The following is an 18,878-nucleotide window of genomic DNA, read 5'->3' on the forward strand; positions in this document are numbered from 1 at the left end:
GGGTCCCCGGGCTGTATTCTTCTTACTTCCTGTTAGTCCGGCACGTCACATGGAGCTTCAGCCTATCACCAGCGGAGGCGGGACATCGCTGCGGCTGGTGATAGGCTGAAGCTCCATGTGACGTGCCGGACTAACAGGAAGTAAGAAGAATACAGCCCGGGGACCCAACACCTGTACCGGAGCTCCGGGGGCTCGTTGGCAGGTAAGAAAAGTGCGTTTTATTAAAAATTCCACATCCCTAAAAGAATCGATTCAAAAATATTTTGAATCGATTCTGTATCGGCAAATGAAAAATCGCGATTATCGCGAGAATCGATTTTTTCTTACATCCCTAGTCGCTATGGACTACTGCATCAGCAAGGTTGAAAGGATGGAATTGGAGCTCTGACCCTGTCCACTGCAGGTGGGTGTCAGCTGTAAATCAGCTTCCGCATATGAAGAAAACTCTGCACCTGAGTTGGCACCATATTGCTCTTGAACACATTTGCCCAACAAAGGTTTTGATGACCTTTTACCCCAGGAGCCAGACCTATCATGAGAATGAAAGGGCCACATTAAGTACTGAACTGGTTATAGCCAGTTCAGTGCTAACATGGTTTGAGCAAAAAGACAAGAAACTGCCACAAGCAAATAGATAGCATTATTTGGGGTCTGGATGTAGCTAATTTGGGGGGAATGAGGGCTAGATAAGTATTTTTTTTTTATTTATTTGGGGGCTGTAAGGAGCTAATTTGGGGGAACTGAGGGCTAGATAAGTAATAAATAAATATATATATATATATATATATATATATATACATATATATATATATATATAATTATAATTATTTAATTTTTTTTAATAGCCCCAGTAATAACAAATATTTCAGAACTTGGGAAAACCCACTTAAATACTGAATGGTAATTGAATATATATGGGTATATATATATATATATATATATATATATATATATATATATCACGAATAAAGTGAGTAGTGTTTATTCCATCAAGAAACACATGGCAATGTTTCAGCTGCTACAAGGCAGCCATTCTCAAGCCTTGGCTTCCTTGTGGCAGCTGAAACGTTGCCAAGTGTTTCTTGATGGAATAAACGCTACTCACTTGATTCATCATTTTGGAGTGCAGCAGTGATCTTACTTTTTTGTATCCTGACTTGGAGCCCTGTAACCAAGGATCTCCGCTCTGATGTGCACCCAGCTACACGTCATCTTATAGGAGTGCTGCTACCTTTTTCTGGTTTTACATATACAGTGGTCCCTCAACATACGATGGTAATCCGTTCCAAATGGACAATCGTTTGTTGAAACCATCGTATGTTGAGGGATCTGTGCAATGTAAAGTATAAAACAGTGGTCTACAACCTGCGGACCTCCAGATGTTGCAAAACTACAACACTCAGCATGCCCAGACAGCCAACGGCTGTCCGGGCATGCTGGGATTTGTAGTTTTGCAACATCTGGAGGTCCGCAGGTTGAAGACCACTGGTTTTGGAGGTTATACTCACGTGTCCCCGCTGCTCCGGACCGTCACCGCTGCCCTGGATGTCGCCTTCCATCGCTGTCGCCGCGTCCCAGTGGTGTCCCCGACTCTCCGGCAAGGCCTCTGCTTCCCCGGCATCCTCGCTCTCTGTCGCCATCACGTCGCTACGCACGCCGCTCCTATTGGATGACGGGACAGCGTGCGCAGCGACGTGATGACGACGATGGAGAGTGCCGACGATGCAGGGGATCCCGAAGAGGACACGCTGGAGCCCCGAGGACAGGTAAGTGATCGTCAGCGGACCACACGGGGCACCATAAATGGCTATCTGGTTGCAGCTGAAGCAGTCTGCGCTGCTCTATAGCCGTTTATGCAATGGCCCGACATACAAAAGCATCGTATGTTGATGCTGCCTTTAACATGCGATGGCCTCTGAGAGGCCATCATATGTTGAAATGATCGTATGTCGGGGACATCGTAGGTCGGGGGGGGTCACTGTGTGTATAATATATATATATATATATATATATATATATATATATATATATATCCATTTATAGTTTTGTTTTTTTTTTACTTCAAACCATATTCTCATACATGAAGTAAACATGTCTAAGAAATCCTTCAGCAAACTTCCTATTTCTTTCCTCTAAAGTGTCTGATATGAATAGAATATCTTAGATTTTGTCAGTTGTGATAAATGTGTTGGAATCTGGCAGAAAACAGCAGAAAAGTTTTAGCTAAGGGTAGAATGGAAGAAAGCCCAGGGCTTTTTGTGTGTGGATCAGTGCATTCCAACAACCTGATTTGGAAGGAGCAGTTATTCCGTTATTTTGTATACCCTACATAGGGAATGCTGCCAGCAAACATTTTCAGAGCAACCTTGATGGAATTCTGGCAGATCATACTAGACTTTGATCCAAATATAGACATATAGAATCACATCTGGTTTTAAAGACATTTTATTTAGCCATATAAATAGCTACCTTAAATACATTGGATCATTTTCTAACTTCAATATCTCTCACTGATCATTTGAATTACAATTATATTGTCATTAAGAGGGCAAAAATACATTTCAAATAATAAGTACCCAACATATGACAGAACAGAAGCACAATAAACATGAGCGTACTGAGTGATAGACTGGCACAGAGGCGAAAAGACCTACCATATTTTTCGCCGTACAAGATGCACTTTTTCTTCCCCAAAACTGGGGGGGGAAAGTTGGTCTTATACGGCGAATACCCCCCCCTGCATGGAGGCGCTCTCCTTCGACGCCATCACGTCGTCGCACACGCCATCCCGTCAATCGATAGGAGCGGCGTGCTTAGCGTCGTGATGACGGCGACGGAGAGCGTGGATCCCGGGGAAGAAGACGTCCGGAGCGTCGGGGACACCCCGGGGATGCGGCGACAGCGATGGAGCGACATCCAGGGCAGCGGTGACGGGTCCGGAGCGCCGGGGACACGTGAGTATTACCTCCTATCCAGTGGTCTTCAACCTGCGGACCTCCAGATGTTGCAAAGCTACAACTCACAGCATGCCCGGACAGCCAACGGCTGTCCGGGCATGCTGGGAGTTGTAGTTTTGCAACATCTGGAGGTCCGCAGGTTGAAGACCACTGGTATAGGAAGTTGTACGCACGTATCCCCGCCGCTCCGGACCGTCACCACTCGTCACCGCTGCCCTGGATGTCGCCTTCCATTGCTGTTGCCGCGTCCCCGGGGTGTCCCCGACGCTCCGGCAAGGCCTCTGCTTCCCCGGCATCCTCGCTCTCCCTCGCAGGTTGAAGATCACTGTTGGGGGCAGAATGTTTTTTTTCTAGATTTTGCACCTTTAAAATTGGGTGCGTCGTATATGCCGGTGCGTCCTATAGGGCGAAAAATATGGTACCAGTCAGTGTGCTCATTCTAGAGAAGGAGACAGCAAGTGAGAGTAGAAGCGGTTATCACAGCAGTACACAATACACGCAGCAGGGTATTGGGTGGGGTGTAGGGTTTTCTGAAGGGATAGGTTTGTAGGTTTCAAAGGTGAACGTTTGTTGTATTCGGGCTGTGAAATCCAAAGTATAGGGGTCACACACAGGAAATATAGGAGATGGGTGTGTGAGAAGCAGAAAAGGCCAGAACAGAAGGAGGTTTTGTGAGGATCAGAGATTATATGAGGAGAGGTAAGAGAAGATTAGGTCAGAGGTGTATGGGAGGAAAAGGTTGTGGACAGCCATGTATGTTATTGTTAATAATGTAGAATGGATAGCCAATGAAGTGACTGGCAGAGGAGGAAAGAGGGGTGAGGTAGATTAAACAGGTAGCGAAGATCAAAGTGAATTGAAGGGTGCCAGAGTGTTTATAAAAGGGAACTTGTCACTAAGTTTTACCCTATATAACTAGTAGAGACACATTATAGAGGTTAATATCATGTGTCCTACTATGCCAAGATGTCTGCCGGCACATATACTGAATAAATGTGGAAAAAACTACTTTTATAAATGTCACATGCAGTATATAAATGAGGCTAAAGCTGTTGGTTGGGCGTGCGGCTGCTGCAGTAGTCATGGCTTCCCGGGCTGTAACAAGGCCTATCTAGGAAGGATTGAGCAGCTCAGTCCGGGACAGATGTCAGTCTCACATCTGGGCTGTCAATCATTTCTGAAAAGGCGTGATTACAGCCTGGGGCGCCGTGACTACATCAGCAAGCCGCATGCCCAGTGACTACTTGAGCCTCATTTACATACCATGTGTGGCATTTATAAAAATAGTTTTCTCCACATTTACAAACATGCCAGCAGACATCCAGGCATGGAAGGGTTTTAGGTTGAGCTGGATGAACTCTTGTCTTTTTTTCAACCTTAAAGGGGTACTCCGGTGCTTAAACATCTTATCCCCTATCCAAAGGATAGGGGATAAGATGCCTGATCGCGGGAGTCCCGCAGCCAGTGCCCCTCAATGCAAGCCGACGGGAGGGGGCGTGATAGCTATCACGCCCCCACCCGTAGGCTTGCATTGAGGGGCAGAGCGTGACATCACACGGGGGAGGAGGCGTGACGTCACATGCCGCCGGCCCGGTGGTCGCCCGTAATCAGACCCGGAGTGAACACGCTCCGGGCACTGATTACAAACAGGGTGCCACGTGCATGATCCCAGGGGTCCCCAGCTGCGGGACTCCCGCGATCAGGCATCTTATCCCCTATCCTTTGGAAGGGGATAAGATGTTTAAGCACCGGAGTACCCCTTTAAAAACTATGTTACTATGGTAGGACACATGATATTAACCTCTTTATTGTGATGCTACTCATTATATAGGGTAAAACTTAGTGACAGGTTCCCTTTAAGCCCTTGACGCAGGGTTTCCCAACAGGCTGATCATTGCTGGACTATTAAAATAACAAAATACACTATACTCACCGGCCTTCTGTTTGCATAGTTCAGTAAAGCTGCTCCTCCTCCTCAATGTTTTTGATTACCACCCCTGATGATGTACTCTCCCTGCTCTCCTGATGGAGTTCCAAACACACTGCAGTCAATCACGGACCTCAGCGGTAGTCTACAGTATGTTGGAATGTGCTTAGCAAAGAGCCTTAACTTGGGGAAGTGAACTGAGGAAGAGAGGACTGAAGCGGCATTGCTGGACTCAAGCAGAAGACAGTGATTTGTTATTTCTGTAACTTAGCAGGCTGTCATTTTTTTTATTTTTTTTTAATCACAGTCTGTCATAGTCCTTCATTTCCAAAAGGGTCACTGTCATTTAAAACAACTTCTAACATCTTTCCCAGACATGTCAAAAGCTGTGATCTTACCAGGTCTCACTCTTGAGACCTGCCACAATCAGAAGTTTTTAGCCGGGATAGTTTGCAGCAGTGCACATTTCTTTCCCCATCTGTCAGTCACATCCAACCTTTTCTTTGTATAAGTCTATGCAGTGAAAAGGATGAAACTGCTGGCCAGAGTGTGTACCGCAATGCCCGGCACTTCCTAGCTTCTAACTCCTGATCACAGCTGGTCTTAGGAGTGAGACCCAATATGATAAAAAATAAAAAATAAATTGACATGTCTTAACAATATGTCAAAAGCTGCTTTAAATTACAGTAAGCCAGTAATTGATCAGTGAGGGTGTAGCCCAGTGACAGCAGTGAAGAGCAATGCACCTGTCATGTATGGGCAGGAAAAAGGTGAAGTCCTGCACTCGCCCACAGCCCCTGTCCCTTCCTATTGCATATCAGCCCTAACTGATGGCTCCACAACCACAAAATGGGCCCTGACGATCTACATGCTGGGACTTCAGAGTCAAAATAGCAAACTACAGTAAACTCAGTCAAAAGGTCAGGGAATGTCAGGAATACAAAAAGGGAAAGTTCACATTACAATACTCAGGGGAGACAAACAAACACACAGGATAGTAAACACGCCAAGAGGATAAATATAAGTCGACCCAAAACCAGAGAGACTATCCTAAGACAACAGCCGGGGGGTCGCAAAATACCACATAATCAAGAGGAATGCAGAAAACAGGATAGGGAAGCCAGCTCCTTATTTTCTTTCAAAGGCAACCAGGAATGAATCAGGCAGCTTTAAATACCCAGGCCAAACAGGGTGTGAATGAAAGATGGGATCTGAATGGATAAAGAAACAGCATAGGGGATAGGCTAGGGCAATGCACAGCAACTGAAGGGGTGAAAAAAATCACTGCAGAACAGTCAGGACTGCTTGAAATGCAAGGGCACCTAGTGTATGACAGAGATGGTACGGCTGCGCTAAAAGCAGTGACAGTCAGCAAGTTCCCCAGTTGTTGATGTACCTGCTATAACTTTAGTAAAAAAATATTGCATTGCACTATTGCCATGAAAGACCCTGCACCTTGCACACGTACAAGCAGGTAAATACCAAGTATGTACACTATTGCATCCACATATCTGTAAAGATACCTTACGGCATTCTAGTTAGAAGCAATGACTGATACATAGATAGAAGAACTGTATGTGTACTGGGTTATATACAACTACAAAATCCAACAGGAGTGTTTTATGGCATTTGTCTTTCACCTGGAGCATCAATAAATTACAACCCGCATTTCCTTTGCTTTGAGATATAATTCCTTCTAGCAGAAGAACACACACTTAGCTGGTTTATGTGCCAAGCAAAATGAAAATGATCGGAGTCTTCTTTCAATATTCTTGCCAGTTTAATGCTAATTTATCTTTACGCTTTTAAGTTCTAACCAAATGATACACTAAAAAAGGGAAGCTGAGAGATAACAGCTTGGTTGTAATATCAGAGACATAGCTGTAGGGGTGCACTGGAATCAGTAGCATCCTGGCCCTTCAAGGGTTACAGATCTATTGCCACATAAGAGAACACACCACAGAGTATTTAGGAAGAGTTGTGCCTCAAGCTGTACATTTATGTAATGTTTATCACACTGAAAATTGCACTTAAAGGGGTACTCCACCCCTAGACATCTTATCCCCTATCCAAAGAATAGGGGATAAGATGTCTGATCGCGGGGGGTCCGGCCGCTGGAGACCCCCGCAATACGACTCCGCCCCCGTGTGATGTCACGCCTCGTCCCCTCAATGCAAGTCTATGGGATTCCGGACCAGAAACAGGTGGGTGCCGCATGCCATATTGCGGGAGTCCCCAGCGGCGGGACTCCCGCGATCAGACATCTTATCCCCTATCCTTTCCTTTGGATAAGGGAGAAGATGTCTAGGGGTGGAGTACCCCTTTAAGTTCTAAAGGTGTTCTCTCTACTTAAAAAACAATTGGCACCAATGGAATTGTGAGGCTCTCAGGACTTCTACTGATGCCAATGGAGAGTTGACCATGTATGCTCAGGACAGTCCCCTCTCTTGTGAGATCAAGTTCACTTCCTAACACTATTTTTCCAGGAGAATCCCACAAACTGGGTCACCAAGTTTTACGGTTTAGGATTTTACGGAGGTATTCACAGTGGTTTTAGGGCCATTCCAAGGTGGTCTTTGTGATAAAATTTAAAGGGGTTCTCCACTGTCCCAGCATTCGGAACATTTTGTGCGGGCTGCGGGGGTTGTGATGTCACGGACACGCTCCTCGTGACACCACGGCCTCTCAATGCAAGTCTATGGGAGGTGGCGTGGTAGCCGCAACTTTTCCTTTGGACAGGTTTTGCTAAATCTCTCCCATTGTATATGTGTTAATACACACAGTACAAGGATAATGTACACAGTGATCATAGTACAGGGATAATATACACACTGATTATAGTACAGAGATAATATACACAGTGATCATAGTACAGGGATAATATACACAGTGATCATAGTACAGGGATAATATACACAGTGATCATAGTACAGGGATAATATACACAGTGATCATAGTACAAGGATAATATACACAGTGATCATAGTACAGGGATAATATTAGGGATCGACCGATTATCGGTATGGCCGATATTATCGGCCGATAATCATGATTTTGGGCATTATCGGTATCGGCAATTACCTTGCTGATAAGCAGATAATGCCCCGCCCCCCGCATCGACCCCCCCCCCCCCCCCCTGACCCGCCGCACCGAGACCTCCCCCCGGACCCACCGCACCGCGTCGCACCCCCACCGTATTGCTGGGCGGTATACCGGTATGGATTCTTGCCCATAGCGCTATACCGGTCGGGCCCCTCTCCCACCCTCCGAGTCAATAAAAAAAATTATAAACTTACCCGTAATGGGGGTGGTCCGTGCCATCCATCCTTCCTGTAGTGTCCGGCGGCATTCCGGGTGGAGGGTGAACCGGTCCGGGCTGTCCTTCTTCGGGGGTCATCTTCTCCACTCCGGGCAGGCTCCGGCCTAGTACGCTGCATAGACGCCGCTACGCCGTGACGTTAGGTGCGTCGCTGCGCACGGGCGTCACTGCGCAGCGGCGTCTATGCTGCGTTACTAGGCCGGAGCCTGCCCGGAGTGGAGAAGATGACCCCCGGAGAAGAAGGACAGCCCGGACCGGTTCACCCTCCACCCGGAATGCCGCTGGACACTACAGGAAGGAAGGATGGCCCGGACCATCCTGACAGGTAGGGGAGAGAAGCAGGTGGTGGCGGCGGCCTATGGCACCGCAAAAGCCACTGCAGTGCATTGATTTAAAGAGCCCGCTTTAAATCAATGATCTGCAGCGGTGTCGCGGGGGGATAAATAGCCGATAACTTATACCGGAATATCGGTATAAATTATCGGCTATCGGCCCTAACCTCCACCGATTATCGGTATCGGCCCTAAAAAAACGATATCGGTCGATCCCTAGATAATATACACAGTGATCATAGTACAGGGATAATATACACAGTGATCATAGTACAGGGATAATATACACAGTGATCATAGTACAGGGATAATATACACAGTGATCATAGTACAGGGATAATATACACAGTGATCATAGTACAGGGATAATATACACAGTGATCATAGTACAGGGATAATATACACAGTGATCATAGTACAGGGATAATATACACAGTGATCATAGTACAGAGATAATATACACAGTGATCATAGTACAGAGATAATATACACAGTGATCATAGTACAGGGATAATATACACAGTGATCATAGTACAGGGATAATATACACAGTGATCATAGTACAGAGATAATATACACAGTGATCATAGTACAGGGATAATATACACAGTGATCATAGTACAGGGATAATATACACATTGATCATAGTACAGAGATAATATACACAGTGATCATAGCACAGAGATAATATACACAGTGATCATAGCACAGAGATAATATACACAGTGATCATAGTACAGGGATAATATACACAGTGATCATAGCACAGGGATAATATACACAGTGATCATAGTACAGGGATAATATACACAGTGATCATAGTACAGGGATAATATACACAGTGATCATAGTACAGGGATAATATACACAGTGATCATAGTACAGGGATAATATACACAGTGATCATAGTACAGGGATAATATACACAGTGATCATAGTATAGAGATAATATACACAGTGATCATAGTACAGGGATAATATACACAGTGATCATAGTACAGGGATAATATACACAGTGATCATAGTACAGGGATAATATACACAGTGATCATAGTACAGAGATAAAATATACACAGCTAAAGAGAGAGAGGATGCTTTTCGATAACTTAAAGGGGTACTCCCGTGGAAAACTTTTTTTTTAAATCAATTGGTGCCAGAAAGTTAAACAGATTTGTAAATGACTTCTATTAAAAAATCTTAATCCTTCCAGTACTTTTTGGGGGCTGTATACTAAAGAGAAATTCACAAAAGAAATGCATTTTCTCTGATGTCACGACCACAGTGCTCTCTGTTGACCTCTGCTGTCCATTTTAGGAACTGTCCAGAGAAGGAGAAAATCCCCATAGCAAACATATGCTGCTCTGGACAGTTCCTAAAATGGACCGCAGAGGTCAGCAGAGAGCACTGTGGTCATGACATCAGAGGAAATGCATTTCTTTTTTGGATATCTCTTTAGTATACAGCCCCTAAAAAGTACTGGAAGGATTAAGATCTTTTAACAGAAGTGATTTACAAATCTGTTTAATTTTCTGGCACCAGTTGATTTAAAAAAAGAAAGTTTTCCACGGGAGTACTGCTTTAAAAGCCAACAAAGGAAGGGAGTTTGGGTACTTACGGGTGTTTGTTCTCATACCAAGTGTGTGTAACCCCTTAAAGGGGTTCTCTGGTGCTTAGACATCTTATCCCCTATCCAAAGGATAGGGGATAAGATGCCTGATCGTGATCTTGAACGTGGCACCCCGTTTATAATCAGTCCCCGGAGCGTGTTCGCTCCAGGTATGATTACCGGCAACCACAGGGGCGACGGCGTGTGACGTCACGCCTCCGCCCCCGTGTGACGTCACGTTCAGCCCCTCAATGCAAGCCTATGGGAGGGGGCGTGACAGCTATCACGCCCCCTCCCGTAGGCTTGCATTGAGGGGCGTAACGTGACGTCACACGGGGGCGGAGGCGTGACGTCACACGCCGCCGACCCTGTGGTCGCCAGTAATCAGACCCGGAGCGAACACACTCCGGGGACTGATTATAAACGGGGTGCAGCGTGCAACATCACGGGGGTCCCCAGCGGCAGGACTCCCGCGATCAGGCATCTTATCCCCTATCCTTTGGATAAGATGTCTAAGCACCGGAGTACCCCTTTTACAACAATGAACATACAATTATGTCCATTGCCGACTCTCGCTTAAAGGAGTTCTGCGGTACACATTTTTTATAATCCTCTGTGCCTGGGATGCAAAAAGTAACAAAACAAACTTTAACTCACCTTCCGACGTTCCCCCGTTGTGCTGTAATCGGTGTCTTGGTCCTCCGGTGAGCAGTGACTGTCGTTTTTCTTTTTTTTATCCTTTTGCCATTTTTAAGCTCCTTGGCAGTTTTTCTAAATCGCTGCATGTTGAGCCTATGGCGTTTTTTTTTTCACTAAAATTGTGGCCTTTCTCTCCCATTGAAGTCTATGGGAATGAATAAGCACCAAAAAAAACGCCATGCAAGTTTTAACTTTGGCGTTTTTGTAGGAGGTTTTTATTCTTTTTTGGACTTGGACCTTTTCAAATAAAATTTTGTAGGTTACCATAAAAAAAAAAAAAAACACATACAGTAGGGATAGAAAAAATGTTATTTAGCAAAATGTATATATATTTTTTTAACGAAATATAGATTTATTTTTAAATTGGGACCAATTTATGTGGGCGGGCAGGGACCTAAAAATGCAGCAGACAATAATAAAAATGTAGAAAGGGGCCATTTAACTGCAAAAATAATATAGTTTTTATAATTAATTTTGTTAAACTTTTTATTAGTAATGCATTTTAATAATGTGTTTAATAAAGTGTGCGCGTTTTTAACTTTTTTTTTTTCTTTATTAATTTTTTTTTTTTTTAGGGAGTAGCAGCACAAGTACTAATAGACAGATCGCCCTGGGTGTCACTTCTGACACCTGTTGCGATCCTCTCATATCCTGATATATATATTAGTGATCGACCGATTATCGGTTTGGTCGATATTCACGATTTTGGATGTTATTGGTATTGGCATATAATTGACAGATAATGCCCCGCCCATCACACCGACCACCGCACCGCCCCGGCCAGAGACTGCCGCCACATCATTCCCTCTCCCATGCCCGATTTTATAATTACCTGTTCCTGGGGCCCGGGGTCCGCACTACTTCTGGCTCCTGCGGCGTCCTGTGTTATGCTGTGCGCTGCGCAATGACAAGTGACGTCCTCAATGCGACGTCACCGTCAATGCGCACAGTGACAGCTCAGAACGCCACCAGAGCCAGAAGTAGCGCGAACCTCGGGCCCCGGGAAAAGATAATTATAAAACCGGGAATGGGGGAGGCAATGGGGCAGCAGCGGTGGTTGGACTAATAACCGGCAAGGGGAGAGAGGCGGGCGGCGGCGGCGGTCTCTGGCCAGAGGATAGGTAGGGGGTGGGGGGGCGGAAGCGCAAAAGCCGTTGCAGTTCATTCATTCAAAATGCCCGCTTTAAATCAATGATCTGCAGCGGCATCGGGGGGGGGAGATAAATAGCCGACAACTTATACCGGAATACCGGGTGCGGTGGCGGTGATAGGACTCAGGACCCCCGGAGAGAAGGCAGGGGGAGAGAAGCGGGTGGCGGCGGCAGTCTATGGCGATCTATGGCACCGCAAAAGCCGCTGCAGTTCATTGATTTAAAGGACATCTGCAGCGTTACAAACACTTATCCCCTATCCTCAAGATAGGGGATGTGTTTGATGGCGGGGGGTCCGAATGCTGGGGCCCCCGGTGATCTCCTGTACAGGGCCGCGGCTCTCCCGTGCAGGGGGCGTGCCAGCCGCAGCATGACGTTGCGGCCGGCACGCCTCCTCCATACATCTCTATGGGAGAGGCGGGGAGACAGCGTTCGTGCCTCCCCGCTTCCCACAATAGAACTGTATTGGGATGGGGAGGAGACGGGCGTCACCGTCGTCCTCTAGGTCGATGCTACGCGCCTCAGCGCTCACCATGAGCGCTTATGGCGGCGCCCCGTTAGGGAGAATGGAGGGGTCCCAGCGGTCGGACCCCCCGCGATCAAACACTTATCCCCTATCCTGTGGATAGGGGATAAGTGTAATGCCGCTGCAGTTGTCCTTTAAAGCGCCCACTTTAAATCAATGATCTGCAGCGGTGTGGGGGGGGGGGGGGGGGGGGTAAATAGCCGATAACTTATACCAGAATGTCGGTATAAGTTATCGGCTATCGGCCCTAACCTCCACAGATTATCGGTATCGGCCCTAAAAAGCCGATATCGGTCGATCCCTACTCTCGACCCAAAAAAATCGATATCGGTCGATCCCTAATATATATATAGCTTATACAGGACGATTGCAGCCGGTGTCAGAAGTGACTCCCACTGTGATCTGTCTAATAATGCAGGTACCACAGCTCCTAGCATGGAGCAGAGTGTGCTCCATGTTGGGAGCAGTAGTACCTGCAGTTAAAGACAGATCACAGCGGGTGTCACTCCTGACACCCACTGCGATCATCCTGTATAAACTATATATACACAGCACTATACTGTATACATTCAGAAGACATGGTGGATACATATAGCAGACATGGAGGGTCCATATAGGAGAAATGATGGATACATATAGGAGACATGGCTATAGGCTATAGAAGCGGCCGGCCGCTCTTCTCTGGTCCCCTGCCTGGCACTATAGTCTGTGATGTGAAGTTATTTTCACATCACAGATTCGTATATGAAGCTGAGAGTTGCAATTGGCTGAAACCATCTGGCCAATGACAGCTCTCTGTGGGAAATATGAATCTGTGATGTGAAGAGAACTTCACATCACAGTGCAGGGAAGCGGCTGTGTCGCCCGCTTGTATAGATTATATAAGAGGATCGCAATGGGTGTCAGAAGTGACACCCGGGGCAATCTGTCTATTAGTATAGGTACTACTACTCCCAGCATGGAACAGTCAGTTCCATGCTGGGAGTAGTAGTACTATCTAATAAATTTAAAAATAATAATAATAATAATAGCACACACACACACACTTTAATAAACACATTATTAAAATACATTACTAATAAAAAGTTTTACAAAAAAAATATTATTTTTACAATTAAATGGACCCTTTCTACATTTTTATTATTGTCGTCTACAGTTTTAGGTCCCTGCCCGCTGACATAAATTGGTCCCTGTTTAAAAAAAATAATTTTGTTATATAAAATATAAGTTTTTATAAATACAATTTTTTCCATCCCTACTGCATCCTTTTTATTTTCAGTTTTTTTGGTACCCAACAAATTTTGAAAAAAAAAAGCCAATGGGGCCACCAAAAATTTAATTTCCACTCAAAGGCAAAAGCGCAAGAAAAAAATGTCAAACGCAGGAAAATGCCGTGGTGTTTTTTCTGGCGTTTTTTTGGGGCTTTTGGAAACCTAGCCTGTATGAAGCAATGTTTGGGTCCCGGTTGCTATCAGCCAATGTCCGGCATTAACCCTTTAGATGCCACAATTAAAGTTGTTCGGGGCATCTAAAACAGGACAAACCTAATCCTGGCTAGCTCAGTGGGCTGATCGGGACTACCACGACAAAACTGCAGTGTCTTGATCAGCGGGAGGTCCCTTACCTGGCTCCTTGCCATCCGCCTGATTAGCCACAGCAGACGGGAGCAATGGATCACTGATAACACTGATCAATGCTGTGCAATTGCATAGCATTGAAAAGTGTAAGCAATCTATTGATAACATGGAATAGTCCCCTTTCCCTATTTTTTTTATATAAAATAATGCAAACAAAAATAAACATATGTGATGTCGCCGCAAGGATACATATTCAAACTATGAAAAGAAAGTCCAAAATTGCTGCATTTTGTCACAAATTATAAAAAAATTTAAAATTAGTAAAATAATGATTACAAAAATTACATATAAGCAGAAGTAGTACTGATAAAAACTACATATCACATCACAAAAAAAAGAGCCCTCATACCGCCCATATACAGAAAAATTTGAAAGTTATAAGTGGTCAAAATAGAGTGATTTTAAACATACTAATTTTCTTTAAAAAGTTTGAGATTTTTCTAAACCGGTACAATAATGGAAAAGTATGTAACCATAGGTATCATTGTAATCATATTGACCCACAGAATAAAGAAAACATGTACATTTTATTGTAAAGTGAAAACAAAACCCTCCAAAATTTGCAAAATTGCAGTTTTCAATTTCCTCACACACAAATAATATTTTTTGGTTGCGCCATTCATTTTATGGTAAAATCAGTGATGTCATTGCAAACTACAATTGGTCAGGCAAAAGAAAAACAAGCCCTCATATGGGTCCGTGGATGGAAATATAAAAGAGTTATATGGAAATATAAAAGAGTTATGATTTTAAGGCGAGGAGAAAAAATGAAAATGCAAAAATAAAAATGGCCTGGTCTTTAAAGGGGTACTCCCGCGATCCCTGGGCCGGCAGCGGCGGCATCCGGAACGCGTAAGCTTGGAGCTTCTGTGTTCGTTACATCACGCCACACTCCCTCCATTCATGTGTATTAGAGGGGGCGTGATGGCTAGTACATATCCGTCATGCCTCCTCCCACAGACGTGAATGGAGGAGGTGTGGCTGCTATAGTCCCAGTCATCTGGCATAGAGCGGGGTTCTCTCCATGCACCGGATGACTGGGGTACCACAGCAGAGATCACGGGGGTCCCCAGAAGTGGGACCCCTGCTATTAGACATCATATCCCCTATCCTTTGGATAGGGCGATAAGATGTTTTCTGATGGAGTACCCCTTTAAGGCCAAAATTTACTTGGTCCTCAAGGGGTTAATAGGAGAATTCTTGTGGTGAAAAACTTATCCCTGATGAGCAGGATAGGGGATACGTTTTAAATCGTAGAGGGTTTGACCGCTGGGACCCCCGCAATCTCTTGTACGGAGCCCTGACTCTCCCCAGGAGCTGAAAGTCACGTCCCCCGCACAAAGTGGGAAACCATGCCTACCTACAATCTATCTACACTGTCTTGTCCTCTACTTTTGTCCACTCCTCCACCCTTCATATAATTGAGTACCCCACTTCCAGCACCTGTCAGGCCTGCCTTCACTCCTATCCCCTCCTTACTGGAGCAGACCCCCCCTGGCTATCAGAGGCAGTGTATTACTGCAGCAGTGCTGGCTATCTTCACAAAATTTGCTCATGTAGTAGCAGTACAATAAGGCTTTGTTCACATGGTAAACATCCGAGAACACAGAATTCCGCCAAAATTCAAGCCCCATTGACTTCAATGGTATTCCGTAGAGGAATTTTGCTAAACATAAGAGTGGTCTATTTTTCCGGAATGTGGACAGCAGAATTTCCGATGTCTGAATGGGACTGAGGAATCCCATTAAAAACAATGGGCAGTAAATTTCGGCTGAATTTCCGGTGGAATTCATCAGCGGAATTCCGCATGGAAAGTCTGCCATGTAAACCTACCCTGCTAGTAAAGTATATAAACCTAGGTATCATTTTAAGAGTATTGACCCACAAAATAAAAAAAAAATTACTATAAAGTGCACAGTGTAAAAACGAAACCCACCAATAGTTGCAAAACTGCAGTTTTCTCTTTCATTTCCCACCATAAATATTATTTTTATTATTATTATTTATGTCGTACATTTGATGGTAAAAGGAAAGATATTATTACAAATCTAAATTAGTCATGTAAAAAAACAAGCTCTCATATGGGCCTGTGAATGGAATAATAAAAGAGGCTCTTGGATAGGGAATAAGTGTATTTTGGCTACATATGTCCTTTAAAGGGGTTATCCGGTGCTTAGACATCTTATCCCCTATCCAAAGGATAGGGGATAAGATGCCTGATCGCAGGAGTCCCGCCGCTGGGGACCCCCGTGATCTTGCACACGGCACCCTGTTTGTAATCACAAATGATTACAAATGTGTGATGTCCCGCTCCGCCCCTCAATGCAAGCCTACGGGAGGGGGCGTGACAGCTATCACGCCCCCTCCTGTAGGCTTGCATTGAGGGGCGGATCGTGACATCACATGGGGCGGGGGCGTGACGTCACACGCCGCCGACCCTGTAGTCGCCGGTAATCAGACCCGGAGCGAACGCGCTCCGGGGACTGATTACAAACGGGGTGCCGCGTGCAAGATCACGGGGGTCCCCAGCGGCGGGACCCCCGCGATCAGGCATCTTATCCCCTATCCTTTGGATAGGGGATAAGATGTCTAAGCACCGGAGTACCCCTTTAACCCCTTCCCGCAAATGTACGTATATTTACCTCTATTGTGGGCTCCCGCTGTATGACGTGCGCTCAGCTGTCAGCAACCAGGACCCATGGCTAATGCCGGACCTCACCGATCGGGCTGATGTCCGGCACTAACCTTTTAGACGCAGTGATCAAAGTTGATTGTGGCGTCTAAAAGATGTTAACTCCGTTACAAGCTAGCTCAGTGGGCTGATCGGGACTGCAGCAGCGAAACAGCGGCATCCCGATCAGCTGAGAGGGAAAGAAGTGTAAAAAAATAAAGAAAAAATTAAATAAATATGCATTAACCTCTTCCCTAATAAAAGTTTAAATCACCCCTCATTTCCCATTTTTCAAATAAAAAAGGGTAAAAAAAATAAAATAAACACGTGTGGTATTGCCGCGTGCATAAATGTCCGAACTTTTAAAACATAAAGTTAAGTAAACCGCACGGTCAAAGGCGCAAGCGTAAAAAAATTCCAAAGTTCAGAAATGCGTATTTTTGTTCACTTCATATACTAGAAGAAAATGAATAAAACGCGATCAAAAGGAGCAATCAAAACAAAAATGGTTCCGATAAAACCTTCAGATCATGGTGCATAAAATTAGCCTTCATACATCCCGATATACAGAAAAATAAAAAGTTATAGGGGTCAGAAGAGGACAATTTTAAACATACTAATTTTGGTGCATGTAGTTTAAAAAATGTTAAAGTAGTAAAATAAAATAAAACCTATATAAATTAGGGGTCCTTGTAACCGTATGGACCTACAGAATAAAGAGAAGATGTCATTTGAACTGAAAAGTGCACTGCGTAGAAACGGAAGCCCCCAAAATTTACAAAATTGCGCTTTTTTTTTTTTTGCCCCACAAATAGTTTTTTTCTTCTGGTGTTACCATAGATTTTGTGGTAAAATGATTAATGGTATTACAAAGTAGAATTGGTGGCCCAAAAAAACAAGCCCTCATATGGGTCTGTGGATGAAAGCGTCATGATTTTTAGAATGTGAGGAGGAAAAAACTAAAGTGCAAAAATGAAAAATAGCCTGACAGGGAAGGGGTTAAGGGATTTAACGTATCTCCCAGCATACATCTGTGCTATAAATGTGAATGTACAGTACGATTATCTTGGCACAATAACATGAAAACCATCATTTAGCCCTGGCCTTACCATGAGACCTCTACATGCCAGTTTAGTCCTATCAATACGGTAATTTGATTTCCCGAGTATAACACACATTACGGTAATGAAGGGAAGTACGCTTCCATTTAGCACACGCTTCTCATAGTGCAGAACAGATACCTCAGGGGGAAGGGAGCAGCTGTGCCACCACCTGCCAAGCAGGGGGCGACTGTGTACACTGGGTCACTAGAATGGCTAGTATTAGCATAAGTCACGTGTCAGAGTGTTGTCCCCGCCCACTGCAGATCACCCTGTGGTAATGGCAGCCAGTAAGCTATCTCTGCTGCAGTGCCCGCAGGAGGGAACCGGAGCTTACCCGGCTGTGCCCTCTGGAGGGGAAAGGGTTAACAGAGGCCAGGTTAACGCTTTCATTCCCAGACTGCACGGCAGTAACACAGTGATAGAGAAGAGTGTAGTGTACGCACCGAGCAGGAGGCCGTCCATGTCGAAGATGATGTGGCTGACAGGCTGCAGGGTGCTGGAGGACGCCGCCATACTTGTCATTATAGAGGAGAGTTCAGCTCACACCGATCCCTGCCAGCTAGATTGTAAGGAGGAAATGAATGGGCGACCTGAGCCACACCTCAGGGACAACTATCATGTAACCCTGCGATCCGAGGCCAATCTGTAACCCTGTGTGTGCCGGATACATCAGTGGTCTCGTGCCTCTCACCCGCTTTTATTTTCTAGCCTCCTTGAGCCGACCACCCTAACTTTTTAGGCATGGTCTTTTCAGAGAATATTTAAAGTGGAACTGAAAAGCTGGTGTAGCTAAGGGGGTGGTCTTCTGGAGAGGTTACACTATACAGTATATGTGAATATACAGTGGTCCCTCAACATACGATGGTAATCCGTTCCAAATGGACCATCGTATGTTGAGGGATCCGTGCAATGTAAATTATAGGACAGTGGTCTACAACCTGCGGACCTCC

The 18,878-nt window shown here is 45.1% G+C and overlaps 1 protein-coding gene across 1 annotated transcript in view; it reads right to left on the reverse strand.

Moving 5' to 3' along the window:
- The window catches only part of PUDP (pseudouridine 5'-phosphatase), a 329,742-nt gene extending 311,197 nt beyond the window's left edge, over positions 1–18,545 (reverse strand). Inside the window, exon 1 of the mRNA XM_056558851.1 lies at positions 18,372–18,545. Within this exon, the coding sequence (XP_056414826.1) occupies positions 18,372–18,450 (79 nt within the window). The 5' untranslated portion in view covers positions 18,451–18,545. The remainder of the gene's footprint in view (positions 1–18,371) is intronic.
- Between the last annotated feature and the right edge of the window lie 333 nt (positions 18,546–18,878).

The sequence above is a fragment of the Hyla sarda genome, chromosome 2, assembly GCF_029499605.1.
Source record: "Hyla sarda isolate aHylSar1 chromosome 2, aHylSar1.hap1, whole genome shotgun sequence".
NCBI classification, from domain to species: domain Eukaryota; kingdom Metazoa; phylum Chordata; class Amphibia; order Anura; family Hylidae; genus Hyla; species Hyla sarda.